At 49.3% G+C, this 19,886-nt stretch overlaps 1 protein-coding gene across 4 annotated transcripts in view; it reads right to left on the reverse strand.

Annotated features, from left to right (window-relative positions):
* TACC1 (transforming acidic coiled-coil containing protein 1) overlaps positions 1-19,345 on the reverse strand; it is a 45,135-nt gene extending 25,790 nt beyond the window's left edge. For 2 of the 4 annotated variants that reach the window (XM_084614918.1, XM_084614917.1), the window contains exons 1-3: positions 18,782-19,345; positions 17,703-17,818; positions 3,897-5,046 (exon numbers count right to left, since the gene is read on the reverse strand). In XM_084614918.1, the coding sequence (XP_084471044.1) occupies positions 3,897-5,046; positions 17,703-17,818; positions 18,782-18,942 (1,427 nt within the window). In that variant the 5' untranslated portion in view covers positions 18,943-19,345. The remainder of the gene's footprint in view (positions 1-3,896; positions 5,047-17,702; positions 17,819-18,781) is intronic. The other 2 variants (XM_084614916.1, XM_084614915.1) reach the window with 2 other exon arrangements.
* Positions 19,346-19,886: the final 541 nt, after the last annotated feature.

Raw genomic sequence — 19,886 nt, forward strand, 5'->3', positions numbered from 1 at the left:
GTGCAGACAGCTGCCCCCTGACCAGTCACTCAGTAGAATTAACCAGAAGAATGGTTTTGTGCCGTCAATGTTTCAGTCCAACAAAGGCAGGATTCTCTCCCCACTTGCAGCCAGCCCGGGCCCAAATGCCAGCTAGCTAGCTCAGACTTTTCAGGGCACGTCCCGCTGACGGTGTGGGGTGTCATTCATCATGGCCAGGTCCTGAACAGGCTGCCTGATGTTCTAACCTAACCCTAAGATAACGAGACAAGGCACTGGACTGGCAGGCAGAAAACCTGGGCCTTATCCCCGGCTCTGCCACCGACCTGCGGTAAGACTTTACGTTACTTCTGTTTTCTGTTTCTCCTGTTACCCTTTGACTGTCCCGTCTATTTAGATGGTAAAATCTCGGAGGCAGGGATTGTCTCTTACCATGTGTCTGTGCAGCAGATAACAGAACAGAGCCCTGATCTTGGCTGGGCTCTGGGTGGTACTGCAGTACAAATCATTAACTTTAATCTCTGCACTGAGTGTTCAGTCTCCACACTGCCTAGAGAAAGGCGTTTTACCTTCTCCTTGCCCATCACTGGATAGGGCCAGTAATAGTTAATAAATAATGCTAATACTTCCCTTGTTGAAGGATGCTATTCTTTGCAATTGATTTTTATTTATTTTATTGTGCAGGAGAATTGCACTGAGCCAGGTAAACCCTCCCCAAGCCCTAAAGACATGACCACAGGAAGTTATGAAAAAGAAACGTTTCAGAGTAGCAGCCTGTAGTAGTAGACTAAGTAGTAGACTAGACAGAGTAGTCTGTATCTGCAAAAAGAACAGGAGGACTTGTGGCACCTTAGAGACTAACCAATTTATTTGAGCATAAGCTTTCGTGAGCTACAGCTCACTTCATCGGATGCATACCGTGGAAAATACAGTGGGGAGATTTATATACATACAGAACATGAAACAATGAGTGTTACCATACACACTGTAACGAGAATGATCAGGTAAGGTGAGGTATTACCAGCAGGAGAGCGTGTGCGTGTGCGCGTGCGTGCGTGTGTCTTTTGTAGTGATAATCAAGGTGAGCCATTTCCAGCAGTTGACAAGAACTTGTTGAAAGAATCTGTTAGTCTCTAAGGTGCCACCAGTACTCCTTTTCTTTTTATGAAAAAGGAAGTTAGGTTTTGAGTCCCTGGGCTCCTGGAGGCCTCTGTGAAGCTATTGTCTCCTGCCCTTGGAGCCACTCCTTCAGTATACGCTGCCTGCCTCACTACTTTACAAAGACTAGTCACATGGGGAGACATCCCCCCAGGGGAAAGATTCACCTGCAGGACAAAAACCACATTTGTCTCTACAATGTATGGATCCAGGAGAAGAGCCCCCTAACCCAGTGGTTCTCAAGCAGGGGTATGCATACCCCTGGGGGTCCATCCACTCAGCTAGATATTTCCCTAGTTTGACAACAGGCTACATAAAAAACCCTAGAAAAGCCAGTACAAACTAAAATTTCATACAGACCATGCCTGGTTTATCCTGCTCTATATACGATACACTGCAATGTAAGGACAATAGTTCTATTCCAATTGATCTATTTCATAATCACATGGTATAATTGCAGTAACAGTGTGCCGTGGAACTTTTGTTTTTTAACGTCTGATTTTGTTTTTAAGTGAGGCGAACCTTGGGATAGGCAAATCCAGCCTCCTGAAAGGGGTACAGTTGTCTGAAAAAACTGAGAGCCTCTGGCCTCACCAACACATTGATTTCATACCCTTTTACGTCATCCAAACACACTGGAAGTTGACATGCCATGGGAGCAAGCACAGACACACACCTGCAGTACCACCGCCGTCTCCCTTTCTCATTCCTTTGCACACAGCCCATCGCAAGGCTAAGCTCTCTGATGAATAAGGTCTGAGAGAGGTGAACACGAGTCAGACAACGGAACTCAAAAGGTAGGAAGGAGCCTGCATGCCATGGAGAGAAGAGGGATTGGAGAATGCTAACAAACAATAGAAACAAATAAAGAAAACAGAAGAGAGTACTTACAACAGAAAACAGAGAAATTTCACTTGTTCAGTAGTCCTGATGCATCAAATAATAGACAGGAAAGAGACAGACAGATGGAGAAAAAAAAAAGCACATGAAAAGACCTGGATATTATCTCTCATTTGAATAAATGTAAAGAGTTGCACAGTTCTCTTTCTTGGGGAGGAGCATGCAGACAGGAGACAGTCCAATTCAGTGTTTATTATTATTGGAGAAGAAATGAACATTCATGCAAAAATCCAAAACCCCAGGGACCCAGGTGCCTGGAGCAGCCTACTCTGCTCCTAAATAAGGAAGAGATGGAACCTGAAACTTTAAGTGATATTCCATTGTCTCCTAACTCTTAACCACTTCAGAGTCAAACACAGACGAGCACAGGAGTTTAACAGATCCACATAGATTCCTTCCAAGATATTTCTGAAAGATGTCAGAGAGACCAGGTCATTCAGGTTTGCCAGGTTTTCTCCATTCTCTCTCAGTTAAAATCCATCCTCCAGGTTTCCCCCCTCACTAAAAATTTCACCTGGACAACATGTGAGCAGAATGGCAGCTTGTTTCATTTTTAATGTCAATTCAAGCACAAACTGTGTGCTTCCTACACTTCCCCATTTAACCTGTTTCCTGCCTCTCCTTTCGCTGCTGGTTCCACCTGTCCCTTTGGCCATGTGAATGTCAGTTAATAATTACAAGAAAAAGGCCCAAATATTTAGTGGGAAATGACTCTCTTACACAATAATCCTTTCTGCCTTCCTGCCTGTTCACAGGCTACATATTGGGGTTATATCAAAAGATTAAACAGTATTGCGACATTTTGTTTCTGGTGTTTTGTATGTTGCAACTTCAAACTCTGGGGCTCAAGTCACCTGGAGACATCAAGAAGGCCCAGACCCTGCTCGGAAGAAACCTGAGACACAACAGGTGAAAGGCTTACAGTGACATATGCACTCCCAGAGAGTGGATACAATTCAGCCTGCATTCCCAGTTGGCACTGTGAAACCTCAGTACTTACATGACCATTTTAAATAGCATGCTTTAAGAACTAAATATGTATTTAAAGAATCCCACATGTACATGTACCAAAATAGTCCTGCAAGGGAAGGCAAACTGCATATGCTGTCTGGGCAGATGTGATACAGCCAACAGAACAAATGGCCTGACTGTTTAACCGTACTTCTCTTCATTAGCTATGAAAGAGGAAGTTCCAGGAAGACCTGAAAACAGTTTTAGCAATACGTGATGAAACAGACATCCATTTGCATTGAGTGGAAGAACTACAGATCCCGCGGTGCACCCGCAGTTGGAAAGCCCCTTTTTGCCCAACCCGCAAAACAAATCCTGAATGTGAATAAACCATTTAACAGCAGGTGATTTTAAACTTCATACACTGGAACCTCAACCACCTGTTCTCTCTACCACGCCAGGATCACAGGTGATTCTTGCGACCAGGTCCCACTAAGAGTTGTTACTTGCTATGCAGCACTAGCTGGTAGCTGAGTCTCTAGGCTACTTGGCTGTTGTGACTAACACATGCACTGCTGAGTGTATTTGGCTTTCTCATCCTGTCAATTCATGAAGAACCACTGGATGAGAAAAAAAAAGAAAAGATACAGCACCTTTGTGCAAATACAACAGGGCAGGAACAAAATGTAGAATCTGGCTGCCTGCCGTAGGTGTCTATCTTGCAGCTCATTCACCAGCAAGACTAGCTTAGATGAGAACAACGTGGCAGGAAACGAACATTGCTGCAATTACTCCCAAGGCATCTGGGAAACAAACAAGCAGGCTGCCATCCCACAAAGCAAACCTCCGGCTGCCTGACCCCGCAGAGAGCACAAAAAGCAGCAAACCCAGCACGCGGCATCACTCACGTTATCAAGCGTGACTTGGCCTTCTTTGGAGAGGCTTTGCCTATCGTCAGCTCCTCGCCCTGAACCTCCAGGGTCTGAGACTCCAGGATTTCATTGAGATTGTTATCAGCTGTGGGGCAGGAGTCAGCAGCTGTGCTAGCTAAGCTCTTGGTGGGTTTAAAAGGATCCACTGAGTCAAAGTTGTTGGGGTCAAAATGATAGGAAGCTTTTGGGAGGGGTGGGGAGTTCTGCAAGTTCGAGCTGCTGCCAAAAGGGTTGAAGTTAGGATCATCCCACTGACTGGGATCCACCGGGTACAAGGCTTTGGGGAGAGGCACCTCTGCTGAAGCCTCTTCCGGGCCATCAGCACTCATAGGTTTGTTACCAGCTTCTCTTTGTCGTCTCGGAGTTAGTTTGCTGGCAGGTTTCCTGCCGATTTTCTTGGGCAGGGCTTTCTTGACCTCTCCGTTCTCCGCCCCATCTGTAAAATCAAATTCCAGCTTCAGAGCATGGCCCCTGGACTCCTCAGCCAACTCCACCCCCGAATCATTGGTATCACTGTTTGAAGCCATGAAGGTTTGCTGAGCTGCAGGAGGAGAGTTTTGTATTTTGGAACCTCCCATCACAAAGGGATTTATTTTCTCATCATACTCAGCTAGATTGAACTGGTAAGATGCTTTGGGGACAGGGATGCCCTCCGTGACGGTTTCCGTTTCTGAGGTCTCTCCAGCTGTTTTCTTCCTAAGGGAAGATGGTTTCACTTTCTTGAGCTTGCTCTTGCTTGGCACTGACTCCAGGGCAAAAGTTTCAGCCTTTGGCTCAGCATCAGCCAACCCTTCGAGAGTGACAACCATGTCTTCTTCTGACATCACCCACGCTTGGGTAGCTGTGGGTACATTGGATGACAAAGTCTGGTCTGGAGCCGACACTACTGAAGATGGAGAATCAGTTTCTTTTGTGAGTGCTGAAGAAATACCCAAAGGCGGCTCTGCTTCTGGTGCAACTCGTGTCACGGATGAATCTTCATCAAGTTTGCAGTCAGTTTCTGCTTTAGAATTCTTGTCACCTTGACGAACTGCAAGAGGCGATTGCACCTCATCCTCGGAGTGCTTCTGGGGTACATATGTCTCAGAAATTTCAGCTACCAGCTGTTCATCATCTTCACGTAATTCTAAAATAGATAAAAGCAGCTATTAAAACCATGCCTGCTCTACAGCATTCTAGCATATTCTGCACCTAGACATCAGCTGAATGGGTTATGGATTGGCTTCCCTACGATCTTCCTCTTCTCAAAGCTGCTCCAAGATTCACAGACACAAAGATCAATGTATGTATTTAGATTTATAATTTATCCCCAGCTGCAGATACGTTCTGTAGAGTTTAAAGTACACAATCCAGAATCTGAAGGTCACCATATGAGAGAGAATGCCCACACACAGACCATAGCTACTCACCTACCAACAAACCTATAACGTCCTCTCCCTATGACCCACTACCACCCTTATGCCCAAGAAGAAAGATTGGCTTTGCAACTTGATTGGAAAGTCAACAAGTCTGAGTTGCAGAGGACCCCTAGCTAGGACTGGTCAGATAGTGTTGATTGCGACTCCCAAGTATAAAATCTAGGTTGTAAATGTAGAATAAAACAACAAAATGCATTATTGCCCACCGAGATGGGAAGTAAAAAAGACAAATCAGTCTAAAGCAACCACAACTTGAGAAAACAACCTAGAAGTTCATTTGAAATAACATAATTTTACTTTATTTCACAGATAGCGGCAAAAGGGGCAGGTCTCTAGGAGGGGCAGGTGATGTTGGGATAAGTGTTAGTACAGATATTGTTATATTTTGTCATTGAGCTAATATGTGACAGGGAATTTTTTCAAGTCCTGCTACAAATGCGCACCTTGTGCCACGCTGTTATTCCACAGCCCTAGCTTGACACCGATGAAGTGGCTTGTTCAAAAGAACGTGAGAAGGAGCAGCTATGTAATTTGCCATTTGGACACAGCCAGTTAACAATGCTACCAGCAGCCGTCTCATAAGCTCCAGGCCTTTTCCCACATCTTTACTTCCCATCCCAATGAAGGGAAGTGTCCTGTCAGCCGAAGAGGAGTATACTGCCTTCAGCCTCAGCACCATTTCACCCAAGTCCGTGGGATTTACACGAAGGCTGGTTACACTGTTCCAGTGTTCAACGATATCTGCTTGAAGGCCCCATTTCATTGCCAAAAAGCTGTCTCGTGGCCTCAGTGTAAGAAAATTAGTCTCGGGGTTTAAAGGACAAATTACAGGCTGCAGCCTGAGTTGCAGGGGCAGCTGTGCAGAGACGGACGGTGCTATGGTGATTTGACTGCGAGTGCACATCTGGGTGTCCATACTTCACCGAAAGGAGGGGGGTTAACTGCAGGTAGTGTATGTACACAGTTATTTACTTTTGTACAGTTCCACTTTGAGCAGTAAATGAGTGAGGCACCCAATTCCCTACGCCCCTTTGAAAGCCTCAACCTCGTGTCTCTCCTCTAAGGCAGCCTTTGCTGGGTGAATGCAGATTTCAGGCAAAAAAACAAAAACAACAAAACAAACAAAAAACAACCCGAGGAAAGAGAGCACCCTAAAGTCTGTAACATAAACTCAGTTTTTGCAGTGCAGTCTGTGCACGCCCAGCCCACAAAAGCACCGTGTAACTTTCGTGCTGGGTTGGTCTCACGATATTCAGCTGAGATATTCTGAGTAAGTTTCCCAGGCCTGAAGAAGAGCTCGGTGTAAGCTCGGAAGCTTGTCTCTCTCGCCAACAGAGATCAGTCCAATAAAAGATCTTACCTCCCCCACCTTGCCTGCATTTCAGCATTCCTGCAGGTGAAGGTGCTGTTCACGGCAGCCAGGCTGAGCCTTGAGATGATGGTCCCAACTTTAACAACTCCCATGGATTCCAGTCCTCTCTCGGCTCTACAGACACTCCTAAAAGTATCCTGCGAACTTACAGGGAAGCTCTGAACATGATGCAGACCAAGGAAAATCCCTTTGTCTGTAGGTCTCTAATCTCCAGCAATGACCAGTGTGTAACCACTACACCCGCCTTCCTGCAGAGTGAACGGTGCTATGCAACTCCCCCGCCCACTCCAGCACACGGAAAAGCCACGAGGCCTGAATTTGTCACAGTGTCGCCAGCAAGGGGGATGCTTGTTTAGGTGAGGCACCACCCGCCCTGAGTAAGGGTGGCTGGATCAGGCACACAGTAAGCATTGAAAGGTTTCCTAAGGACTCGTATGCTGAGCCCCACGGCGAAGCAGCTGGTCTGACAACAGCTCTGCTCACTTCTGACATCCCTGTGTTTGCTCTCCAGAAACTGTCTTATTAATTCTGACAAGCACAGCAACCACTTGGGGGCTCATCAGCCACCAAAGAGCCCTCCTGTTGCGTAACGCTCCTGAGATCAGTGTGGTGATGCTGTGCCCCTTCTGGGGGGGGGCTGATCCAAACCAGGAAGCCAAGCTAAGCTGAATTGTCTTAACCTTTCACGTGCTGTCATTTATTTTATGCTCCCATTCCCCTTTGAAGGATTCTCTATCTTCTTGATCGTCATCTTCCTGGGAACTGGCTGTGATCTCAGAAACACGGGGCAGTCCCCTAACAAGTCAGGTACTGGGGAAGGTGATTATCTGAAGACAGTTTTTGCAAATATTAAAATGCTGTGTCTGAATCAGCAAAGGAGACGTGATCAGTCAGTAGGTTCTCCAGTTAGTATTTTAAACGTCTGCTATAGCTGGTTCTCTTTTGTTTACCCAAAATACATGGCTCACGTCACCGAGATGTATAAATGTGAGACGCCACAGTGCAGTGAAAGCAGACAAGCGTATATGCTTGAGGGGAAAAAATACAGAAAGCAGGGTCTGTTAGAAGAACAGAGGGTGTGTTCAAAATGATAGATTTAGCTCACAACCAACCAACCCAGGAATATCTCTGAGTTTTTCTAGAAGATTCTCTCTCCCCATCCCTGGAATGTTGCCTAATCTCATTCTCATGGCAGCTAGCCCCCTCTGCAGAAATCCTGTCTACGTGTTCATATCATGCTCAACACTATGCTATCCGAGACCCTTAATCATGGATCCTGACCCACGATTTAATCACTGCCGGCCACAACTACTGCAGTTCCCTCCCTCCGTTAGTCTTCCTAAATCCTTTACTTTTTAACCTTTTCCTCTCTTTCAGGGGATCCTCAACTGCTCAGACACCTTGAAAACGACAGCCGTCAAGTGTCTAAGCGCAGAAGGGACCATACTGCTGTGAGCTGGGCTGGGAAGGAGGGAGCAGGGAGGGAGAAATGCCCTGGGTAATGAAATAATGTAATGAAAGCCCATCCTCAACTCTTCTGCATGCCTCTTGCATTTTGGCAAGGGGCATTTGGCCAGATTTCCCAGTACTCAGCACCCATAATTGAAGTCAGAGTTTTGAGTGCTCATCTCCCATTGTAACCCCTACCCCAAATGTCCCGGATGCCTCTGAAAAATCTGTCCTTGGCTGTGGTGTGCAGAGCTTGTCTGAAAATCTGTAATAGCACAGGAGACTTCAAGGCACAGCGCTAGTCCTGGGAAGCCCCTTTTCTACAGCCAGTACAATGGCCTATGATTTGGTCTCTGACCAGCCCGTGTAAGTGCATCATGTCTGAAATAATGCAACTGTTAATACACTTTCACAAGGGGGATATGAATTATGGTAGGCAGGGCAGCCCACCTGACCTGCTAAACACCAAAGCACTCATCTTCGTAAGGACTTTATGTCTATCAAAGTGAGTTTGTTACTGTTCCATATTTTCTGGCTACCGAGTGCATTATGGATCAGCAAAAGAAGATAAACATGGAGCAGAGAAATATCCACATTCCTGCACTAATCCAGGATGCTGAACCAAGCCTGACTCAGCTGGTGGCTTCTGATTTGCATAATTGATCCTCAATATGCTAAAAACCATGGAAATGAAGCATGAAGGACGGTCTGCACCCCAGGCTGGGGAGGGAATGTTCTCCGCTAGAAACTACCTTCCTGCCCCTGTGAAATATATTACCAAACACAACCACAATGAGACGACCTTTGTGAAGCCGTGACTGTGTAGCTCTTCAAGCCAGCACTGGGGAGGGTCTTCCTCCCACTTGTTAACAGGATAACCCTTGTTAAAGCCCACAGTACTTTACTATGCCTGTTGTACGATACAGTGTTTCAGGCTACTGCTGTGGTACCTGTTCCTAAGGGATGATCTGATCCTGAAATTAAAGGGACACAGGACAGCCACATTGTATACCCTGGGGCAGTGCATTCTCCTCGTAGCTAGTGTGCTGACAGCCATAAACTTAAATCAGTCTAAATTCATCTACCTTGAGTAACTAAAAGAACATGCTACTCCATTTCCACGGAGGTCGCCTCTCTGACCTCTGCTGTGACCCACCCCCCCGTGTGAGAGTCGGTTTGGGCTCTGCGTATGAAGGACACTTTGGTTACCATCATTTTGAGCTTGGATGTTGAGATTGGCTGGGCTCTCTCATAAGAAATACTGGTGAACTGACTCTTCTGGGAAGGCACCTTGATTTTGTAATTTGCTCCCTACTGATGCCCGCCAGAGTCCAGACTTGCTCACCCTGCAGGCTGTGGCAGAGCCCACCTTTTCCCCACGCACGTGGGGAGCTGGGTTATACTGGAAACAGGAGGTGTGCATTAAGGACATTGACGGGCTTGCGGCAAATTCCAAATGGCAAGAGATGATCACCGCAAGGCACTGATCGTCTGGGTGGAGGACTGTCTTAACTTGATGGGAGGGACAGCGGTCACTAAAACCTAAACAACTGCAGAAACAAACGAATGCAGGGCTGGGGTCAGAGTCCCCAGCAATCGCAGGGCAACAGGGGATGCAGTGCTGGGTCTGGGGAACACCCCATGTAATAGAGAAAAGCCAGTGGGGCAGTAAAGAGCCACCTTATCTATGCAGTCAAAATCCCCTCTTCACAGTCCCCGAATGCGCATGCCACCCTGCCTCTGAGGTAATCCTGGATTCCAGCTGCGTGGTCTGGCTACCTTGTTAATACCCCGCAGGGGACAGCGGGTATTGGCTGTCTACAGTAAGGCGGCAGACGATCCTTGTACACACAGCACGTACCCCCTCAGCTGTGTGAGGCCTGCAAAGGCAGAGTATGGCTCGGGGCCCTTCAGAACTTGCCCACTCTGACAGCAGCTTTGACTCTCACCCTGCTCCTCTCCACCGTGTGTCTGAGGGGGTGTGAGGCTCCGTGCTGATTATGTGATAAGATTATTATACACGCCATCGGTTTTCCCACATCATGGCCAGGCTGTACACAGCCCACAGTCCCCTGGTGGATCCTAGGCCCAGCCAAACTGCCTCGGGGTGTGCTGGCTTATCCACAAAGCCCTGTAGCTGGGAGGAGGCTGGGATGGGTAACCATTGCTCACCCAAACAGCGCTGTGTAAGCACAGGGAGCCCGGGAGTTTGCAAATGCCCCTCGCCACAAGTGTCAAACAGCAACATTATCTCAAGCGTGGGGGCAGTTTGCTGCCATGAGCCATCGGGAAGGCCATTCACCATGGCGGGTTCCCCTGCGCAGGATGCATACAGGCGTACTGTTCTGTAGGGTGTTGGCTGCATAGTTCAAATTCCCCTGTGTAGCCAGTTCATGGCCAGAGCTCACCTCCTCCCGCCCAGGGGCCCACCCTCTGCAGAGAATCAGTCAGAGGCCAGGGGAGAGGATTAGCCTAAAGAGTTTTGAAATGAGAAGATGTTCCAACAACAACAAAGCCCAGCAGCCCCGATCCAGGCACTGCTCAGTGCAAGAGACCTCTGCTAAGCTCCCAGCACCAGCCAGTTTCTCTGTTCTGTTTCCATTGATTTGATCTGGGGCAGGGGAGGGAATAAAAAACTAGTCTCCCAACACTTCATACCTGGCTGTGCAAACTGGGCCAAATTCATCCCTCTGGCTTTACTAGCCACTATGCAAACCCACTGCAGCCTAATCTGCCTACCCAGTGGACAGCTCCTCCCCCAACCTGGCAGCTGCTCTTCCTCCTCCCTGCATTTCCTTTGACTCCAACGTGCTGGCTGATCAGTGGCCAGAAGAATGACATGCGTTTTTTACGAACAATTACACAGGATGCAAAATGCAAGTGACCCACAGGGCCTTCCCTGCACTCCGGAGAAGAGTCTCTGCAGCAGCAGACGCACGTTCCTGGCAGTCCGTCTACCCACACCTCTCCCCCCCCACCCCCAGCTAGCCGGGAATGAGCCATCCCAATTGCTGCAGTAAATGCAAGCTATGCCTTTAGGGAATGCTTTCCAGCACTGCCCGTGCATGGAACAGGGATGGCGCGTGCTGCTCTGCTCCTGACTCGGAGGCGCCTCAGAGGCCTGGGTGTGCATTTACATTCCGATGAAGTGAGCTGTAGCTCACGAAAGCTCATGCTCAAATAAATTGGTTAGTCTCTAAGGTGCCACAAGTCCTCCTTTTCTTTTTGCGGATACAGACTAACACGGCTGCTACTCTGAAACATTCCAAAGAGAGTCTCTTCTGCTGCACAGCCAGCCCCACGCCGCGGCCGCGTGAGTCATGTTTGGAGAATGTGCGTGTGGGCTGTGCAAAGCCCACCACGCTCCCCGTCCCTCATGTGGGCACAGCAGAAGAGCCCCAGTGCGGCACACTCAGCCGATGCTCCTCTAAGCCCAGCTGCTTCACCAGCCCGACTGCGTCGTGCTGGTTTGTATTTAAACTCTACCAAACGCTCCAAAGTGACTTGGAAGGAAACAATTTTACGATTGACTCCCACGTGAGCCAGGTGGCGGCGAACACTGACCCGCTGAATGCGGCCAGACCATGACTCCTTGGGGCAACTCTTCGTGCTGGCTCCTTTGAACGTGAAAAGGGCACCCTAACTCTTCTGTACAGCACATCAGAGCCACGGCCATTCCCCGCAGCCCCAGAGTGGAAACAGGCCATGCCATTCCCTGTGGCTCTGGAATCCACTGCAGGCCTGGTCACTTTCACATTGCAAGGCAAGATGAATCGTTTTGTTCAGGCTTTTCACCCACTGTAGATGGTGAAGCCTCCTGCGGCAGTCAGACCCACAGCTTGGGAGAAAGGCTAGTTTTGGGATTGAGGCATGGAGCTGAAATCCAGGAGATGTGGGGCCGGACTCTCCACTGCCCTGCACCTTGGAAACTGGTTGCAGAATGCTGCCATTCTGACTTGAGACCATTCCATACCCCCACTGCACTGGTGCAAATCACTGCACAAGGTGCTGGGCAGTGGAGAACTGGGCCCCTGCGGTTTATCTCCAGCTCTGCCATTGACTTCCTCCGTGACCTCCGGCAATTCATTTCCACTCTCGGAGCCTCAGCTTTACCATCTGCAAAACGCAGCCCCGATACTCCCCTAGCTCAGGGGCATAAGGGCTGGAACAGTTTGTATAGTGGGCCATTGAACCAAACTGTAAACCCTGTATATGATGGGAACCACTTCAAGCCAGGGGGTGCTACCACACCCCCAGCACCCCTAGTTCCAGCACCCACGATCACTCAGACGGTGAGGCTTAATGCATTGGGGTTTGGCAAAGCACTCTGAGGCCCCCGCGATGGAAGGTGATATCGAACTGTAAAGCGTTTTGTAAAGCAGGGTTTCCCCACCTTTTTGATACCAGGGACCCGCTTGCTGCCTTCCTAAACGGTGTCAGAGAGACTGGTGCCAGTCCATGGACCGGCCGTTGGGAGACACTGATGTAAAGGATTGGCTGTGGGGGTGGTGAATGCTGTGCACATGCCTAGCAAGGCCGCGGCAGTGGTCCTGTCAGGGTAATTGGTTTGCAGGAGGGAACTGGTGAGCAGGTTCCCTGTTTTATACTCTCTTGAACAGAATGTACACAGAGGGCACTGCAGTGGTGGCCACCTTATACACACATATAATAACACTAGTACCCGCTGGTCTAGGGAATGAAATACACCTACTGACTAACCCAAGCACAGCCCGAACATCCTATCCTCTGCCCTGTCCAAATGAGTCCATAAAAACTGGCAGCAGCAACACGCTGCAAAGACCTTGTTCCCTTTTTATTCTACACATTCCAGCCAAATGAACCAGCAATGATTCCCCACAGCCCTGCATGCCAAGTGCCTAGCAGAACAACCCTTTACTATCTATAGCCTTTACATTTGACTCATTCTTTGTGTGCTCCATGTATCACACATGTCCCTCTTCTTTGGCTGGGCTCAGACACAGAGCGAGCACAGGATATTTGGACTGCAGACTCAGCTCATACTTTTAAAGCTAGACTTTTCTCTGCTGTTTTTTCACTGTTGTTTAACAGACACTGGTCTGTTTTAAGTCTATTTTGCTGTTAAGCATTAGGATACTTGTGAATGGTGCTTTACAAACCAACCAGTGATAATGCTGTTAATATACAGTATAACATGAGCTTGAATCACGGGTAACAGAAGTAAATGCTGGTGAGAGCTGCTACAATCCAGGATCTGTTTTTAGTCCTTCTGCTTAATTCCTTGTGAAAAATAACTCTCTAGCAGAGAGGGAGGAGGTGTCTTTAGAGAGAATAGGGCAGAATTAGGGTCTCTCTAGTCCTGGATGATAAAGAAAAAGAGTTAAGAAAAGATTTTGTGCGGGAAGAGAGAATGAGCGCAGTGGCCTGGCCTGAAAGTGAGTGGGACGTTCTGTATCTCTGACTGTGAACATGCAGGGTACAATGTATCTATCCTAGTTCGACTGTCTGTGCAACAGGCCTCCCCCGTTCAGTGCTTTTGTCCTTACAGGTTTCATAACCTAATTTTATTTCTACATACTGATGATATCACAATTTTATGTGGATAAATGAGTTTCTATTCCCACTAACGCATCTCAGTACTGGGAACGGCCGTGGCATGTCTGTGCATGCAGCTTTTACGGACAGCAGCCATTTCCCAAACACTCTGGGCACCCTGATCTTGCTATCCCCGATACCTCTGTTGTTTAAACACTGATAAGCAATCATTAAACTGGACTGATTCCTGATTATTGTATCGATGACAACTACCACAGCTCTTGAGCGCCAGGCCACTCGCATGCAGACTGTGCTAAGTACACTTCCCTCCCAGCCTCCCAGGGAACCAAGATGCATTGTTATGAGGAGGGTTTAATGTCTGCATTAGCCAAAGATCCAGTAGTCTTATATCCCAGGAAGTCGTCTGAGCATAGTACATGCATCATGAGAGGCCTCACTCCATCGTTTCAAGAGCCAAGTATGTCACAGAAACTTTGCTGGAGGGCAATGGATGAAGCCTCTTGGAAACACAGGCTATTTTTCAGCTGCAATGTTCAATGTTGCATCCGATGAAGTGAGCCGTAGCTCACGAAAGCTTATGCTCAAATAAATTGGTTAGTCTCTCAGGTGCCACGAGTCCTCCTGTTCTTTTTTGCAAATACAGACTAACACGGCTGCTACGCTGAACAATGTTCAATGTGATACTAAGAGCTTGTCCGAAGAGAGACAGTGACTGCTTCCACTGCCGCATACCTGTGCCTGTCTCACTCCACCAGCAGTTCCGAATTGCTCCCTGGCCAAGAGTTCCAGAGACCCGAGCCCAGGTGGCTGGAGTTGGGTTTGTGCTTTCTAATGGATCTATTTCATCTAGAGCCCGAGGCAGACACAGCGGGCAGCAGCTGAACTCAGCGGAGACTACATTCATCCTGAATCGGTTCCCCAGCACCCTGCCCCGCTGATGTGATCTGCCAGTGTGAAACTGTCACGGACACTGAAGATAAAGAAAGGGACAAGCTTGCCAGGAGCCTTCCTTGCAAGGTGACCTTCCAACAAGACCTTGGTCTATGTGCCACCCATGAGGAGCTGGCTCTAGCAGCCAGTGTCAAAACCGCTCCTGTTTACCAGCAGCAGCACCGGTATGTCGCTCGCCCCTGACATTCAGCTGTCAGGGAATGAGAGCATAAACGCAACACGTCCTAGACAGTGCAGCTGGTTACCCTGCCTTCTCAGCAGCCCTAGCCCCATGCCCTGCAGTAGGGCCCAGGAACACTGCAGCCTTTGTCTGGGATACCATGAGGAGCCCGTTCATTTGCGCACTGAGTTTTGGCCTAGGCAGTAGTTTTCAGGAATAGTTCTTCCCAGGAAAATCAGGGGCAAAATGCAGTTCTCGGAGATATTTAACATGTTGAAGTGTCTCCCTGGAGACTTGTGCCATGTGCTTCCTTGAGCCAGAGTCTTTGTAGAGATGATCAGAAACCCGGCAAGGAAAATCTCCTGAGAAATCCCACCCTCTACGCCCCAGAACATCAGCCTACAAACGGAGTAACCTTTGGCTTTTCTAAAAAGCAAAGGATTGCCCTGCTAGCCCTTGGCAGTAAGAGTGGCCTCCCTGCCCGAACCTCTCCGCTGAGGCAAACAAACAGCACCTGCTGCCGGTCTAGCTGGACTAGCACTAGGGTCTCTGCCCCAGCAACAACAGGAGACCAGGTTCACTAACGATGGATGGTCCCTCTACTGAAAAGGCCTGGCAGCAGATCCCAGCGCTGACTGCATTCACCTGGTACTGTGGTCCGATGGTGGGCTGGAGTACAGGGCACATCACAGTAAGGAGCAGCTCCAACTCTTGAGCTCTGAAGTGAGTTGTAGCTCATGATTAAATTTGTTAGTCTCTAAGGTGTCACAAGTCCTCCTGTTCTTATAGCCAAGAATGTTTCCACCAGTCTCAGCGCCCCACTGGCTGAAACAACAACCTAATGGAACAGAGGTAATCAGCTGCAACTCGAGGGAGGTAAATTACAAACCCAGCATAAACAGACTGAGCAATCAGCAAACGCCTGTGAGCGAAACACCAGGGCAACGAGTCCCTGTTGGGTGAAGAAGGGCAGAGACTAGATCAGGTCACCAAGCCAGCACTATGTGCCCAGTGAGAGTGGCTAGTCCCAATGTACGCTGTGTCCCCAGCTACCCTCTCACCCAGAGACACTGCACTGGGCTTTTCCTACCCTCCTGCATATGGCCTTGGAGGTCTACAAGTCACCATGCTCTGACATGATTCAATCACCTGCCCTGCAGATTGGATGGATGAGTAGGGTGCGGGGGGAGGTCCCACAGAATCCTTTTCATCGATAGCCTTCCACATTCTTTACAAAGCCACCACACTGCAACAAGAAGTAGATGTAGACACAGGAACTGACAACAGCACCCAGTCTGGGCACTAACCCTGGGGGCATTAACTCTGATTTCCACTTAGAAACTCAATCCGGGAGTGTGAAGGGCTAACAGGGCTGGCTAGCACTCAGCATTGTGCAGGGAGGGAGTGTGTGGGAGAGAGCAGATGACTGGAATGAGATATATGGTATCACTAACTGCATCATGGGATCCTGGTTGACCGCAGCCATAGAGACACGAGAACCTGACTGGGCAATGAAGCCCTTGGTTCTCTGCAGCTCTCACTGGCTGTTTCTTTAACAACGAGGATCAGAGATTTTAAGTTTCTAAAATTTTAACAGCGACCATACTGGGAAGAACTATGAAAAACTGTTAGTGCATGCAGGAGAGGTATGCACATTTCAACCCCTTCTAGGGCCAGCATTTTAACAGAGGTAAATTCAGATAGGATTCCTGGCATTCAGAACTAACATGGCTGTTACTCTTTTGCAGTATATTCAACCTACGGTTTTCTGTCAGAGCAGTGGATTCTGACTATTTCTGCACACAATTTATATGCAGTACCATCCGCACAGCGTGAGGTTCCTTGTAGAGCTCTGCCAATGCCCTTCCATGCGGGCCGGTAGGTGCCCCTTCTGTTTCAGTGCGAATTCCCCAAGCCCCACCCCAGCTCTGCCAGTACACCTCAGCCATCACCTGGTTTTCTAGATCTGGGCTTACAATGCACAGCCTATCATGTCAGATTGTCCAGCTGTGGTTCTGTTACCTGGACACATGCCCAAGAGCAATTAAATTGAGACACCCAAATCCACTTAATCAATCAGTCCCAGATGTCCAGAGGTCAACTCCTGTTCATCTCCGCACTGTGCCACTGACATTATAAAATCCCCTTTACCCAGGCAACAAAATCTCAGCTTCAGACAGTAATGAGGAACGGTTGAGGGATGAAACATCGCATCAGCTACTGTGAAAGAGGGCAGAGTTGTGCCATCACAAAGGGCCTGCCTGCTCTACAGCACCCATCAATCAGCTGACTGTCAAGTGACTCCCCGAGCCAACAAGAGACATATTTACCCCGGCAGGGTTTTCAGGAAGAAGTCAGGGAGGGCGCTTCGAAAAAGAAGAGTCTGAAAATACCCTTTGCTCCCTTCCATTAGACCGAGCAGCTTCTGGCTGCATGCTGTGGTCTCCACTGGGCCGCGGGAAAAAGCCTCAGCCCCTCGGGGTAACTCACAAAACCGGCTCTCTAGACATCTTTGCCATATTGCCACATTCCTGCTGGTTCTTTATCGCTGCTCCAGGGGTAGCGGGTGGGTGTGACCAACTATTGCAAAACAGCCTGATTATAACTGCGCACCGCGAGGGCGCAAGCTGGGGAATCGAACTGACTCAGTCACATGTCAGTGCAACCCTTGGCCCCTCAAAACTGTCCAATAAATCAACATTTCACTCAACTTAAAATGGCCCTTTGCAGCAGGTGCATAGCCCTGAGCATCTGCATTTAAACTATCCTGCCCAGGAACTGCAAACGCCTGGCAAGCATTATTCAAGAAAACAACTTCCCCTCCCCAGCCCCACCCTGTTTTCTGCATCCAAAGCAAAATAAAATGAGACCAGAAAAGATGCATGCCATCTCTTTACCTTGGGTCCTGGCCTCGGCCACATCCAATCCCAGCGATGGGTCACAGATCTCCTTTACAGGTGACCGGATTGGGGTTTCTGCTTCAGGGGTCTCAAAATTGCCTTCAGAATCCGAGCTGCCAAGGAGGGGAAAAGAATGAAGAATTACCACTTTCAAGGCTAGCTCTGAAGTGCTTCACAGACGTTCCCTAAATATCCAACCAGACTGGATTCCAGCTCCCAGGCGACCAGCAAATCAACCGATCCGCAGATGACATCCCATGGCTGGGAGTGATTCATTCCCAGCACACCATGCTAACGAATGGAAAAGGTAGAGGAGGTGAAACCATGTTACAGTCAATTCCCCTTGAAACTTCCCTTCCAGCCTCCCTCCCCCAGATGCCCATCTATCAGAGATTAGTCACATAGCACCATTACACTTTGGTCCCTTTTGCACAGATTGTTTTTACGTGAAAACACACACCAGCTATCTCAGCATGGGTCAGTGACCCCTGGGACATGGCACCTCCGACTGGAGTCCCTTCCTCTAAAGCTCCAGCTGGATGTTGGGAAGTTCAGAAAATAAGCCTTTACCTGCGTGTTTCATGTCTGCTAGCATTTGCACTGAGACGAGAGAGCGCCATGTCAGAGCAGCTGCCGGGGCCTGCAGGACTGCTCTGCCACAACTCCCTTCCCCTACCATTGCTGCATCTCCGTGGGACTAAGGGTGCCCGAAATCCACGACGCTGAACGTTTCCGAAAAGGAGTGCAGGTCCCAGGATGCTGGGAATTAATAATGCTAACGCTACACACTGTGTCTAGGGAGCCGAAGGGAAGGGCAGAATTAGCAAAGGCAGATGCAAATGCTGAACATTCAATGCACTGAATAGCCAACAAGCTCTTGAGGGAGAAGCTGACAAGCAGGGCAGATGCAGTACATGGGACTTCACCCAGCCACAGCAGAGCATGTTGTCCCTGGAAGGAGGCATCCTGCTATGAATGCCATTACACGTGCGAGTCAGCGGGGACTGGAGATTAACGGGACTGTGACAAGTTCAAAGGCCGAGTCCTCGCACGGCAGAGGGATGCTGCATACTTGCCTGAAACTCAATGATTTGGTCTCTGCCTGCGAGTCGTCCTCCTCTATTTCTTGATCTGCCCCGCCATCCTCACCGTCACCAGCACCCCCCCCTCGCACAGCAGACCACGTCCACTTGGCCCACTGGACTGGGGAGAGGATCTGCCAGGGGCTAAACGCCATGAGAACAGCTTTCCCGGCTCCGGGCTTCTTTTCAAAATGGAGGGAAACGGTGACAAACGCCTGTAAATATTTCTAGCTGAGGCACGGATGTGGTTAAAAGTGAACCATCGGATCCCCGCTCTCGGCAGCTTCCTCTGGGGCAGGCTGCCTGCAGAGACGCTTCCAGATGCTGCGCGCCCCTGTCGCCGAGACTTAAACAGCGGCGCTGACTTGCATTTCCGAACAACGGCAACGGAAAGGAGCGACTTGTCCCAGGTTTCCAAGGCGCGGCACAAACCCGTGTCAGCAGAACCTGCTCCCCCGCCTCAGCCGCCTGCGCTCCATCTGAGCCCCCTGGCTGCTGGAATCAGCTGGCTGCCAGAGAGCAGCCTGCTCCTTCTCCAATGAGCCGCCCCCTCGGGCCGTACTACTCTGGCTGGCAGGGAGGATGCCTGGCTCTGCGCCTCCCACCCTCGCCGCCCGGGAAGCGCATTTCCCCTGCGGCTTGGAGACTGGTTGTGACCCATTTGCGGGGTGAAGCGAGCAGACTTCAGGCTTGCTAAGTTAAAAACACCAAGGGGAGAGGAGAATTCAGAGTAATTTCCCACCCCGCCATGCCATGGCAACAGAGCATCCGCTCTGGGAGTGAGTAACCACTGCCTTTGATTCTGTCACTGTTTATCCTCCCTCCGGCTCGCTCCAGCGCAGATCTCCTTAGGATCCCAGCTCTTCCAGGTACATGGTAGCTGCACTCAGAGCCCCCCCAGGGCACGTCGAGGAATCTCAGGCTCCTCTCACAGTGGCTCTATTTATCAGGGCACCCAGGGGGTCAGACGCAGTTTGAGGAGAGATGCTGCAGCCGATAGAGCTGCCTTGTATTTTTTCATGCTGTTGTTGAGATGAACTTTCATTCCCGCCCCCTGCTCCTCGCTTTCCCTTCTGCTTTTGCTGGGGTTTCTGTCGAG

The sequence above is a fragment of the Lepidochelys olivacea genome (genome assembly GCF_965140295.1).
Source record: "Lepidochelys olivacea isolate rLepOli2 genome assembly, chromosome: 26".
Taxonomy (NCBI): domain Eukaryota; kingdom Metazoa; phylum Chordata; order Testudines; family Cheloniidae; genus Lepidochelys; species Lepidochelys olivacea.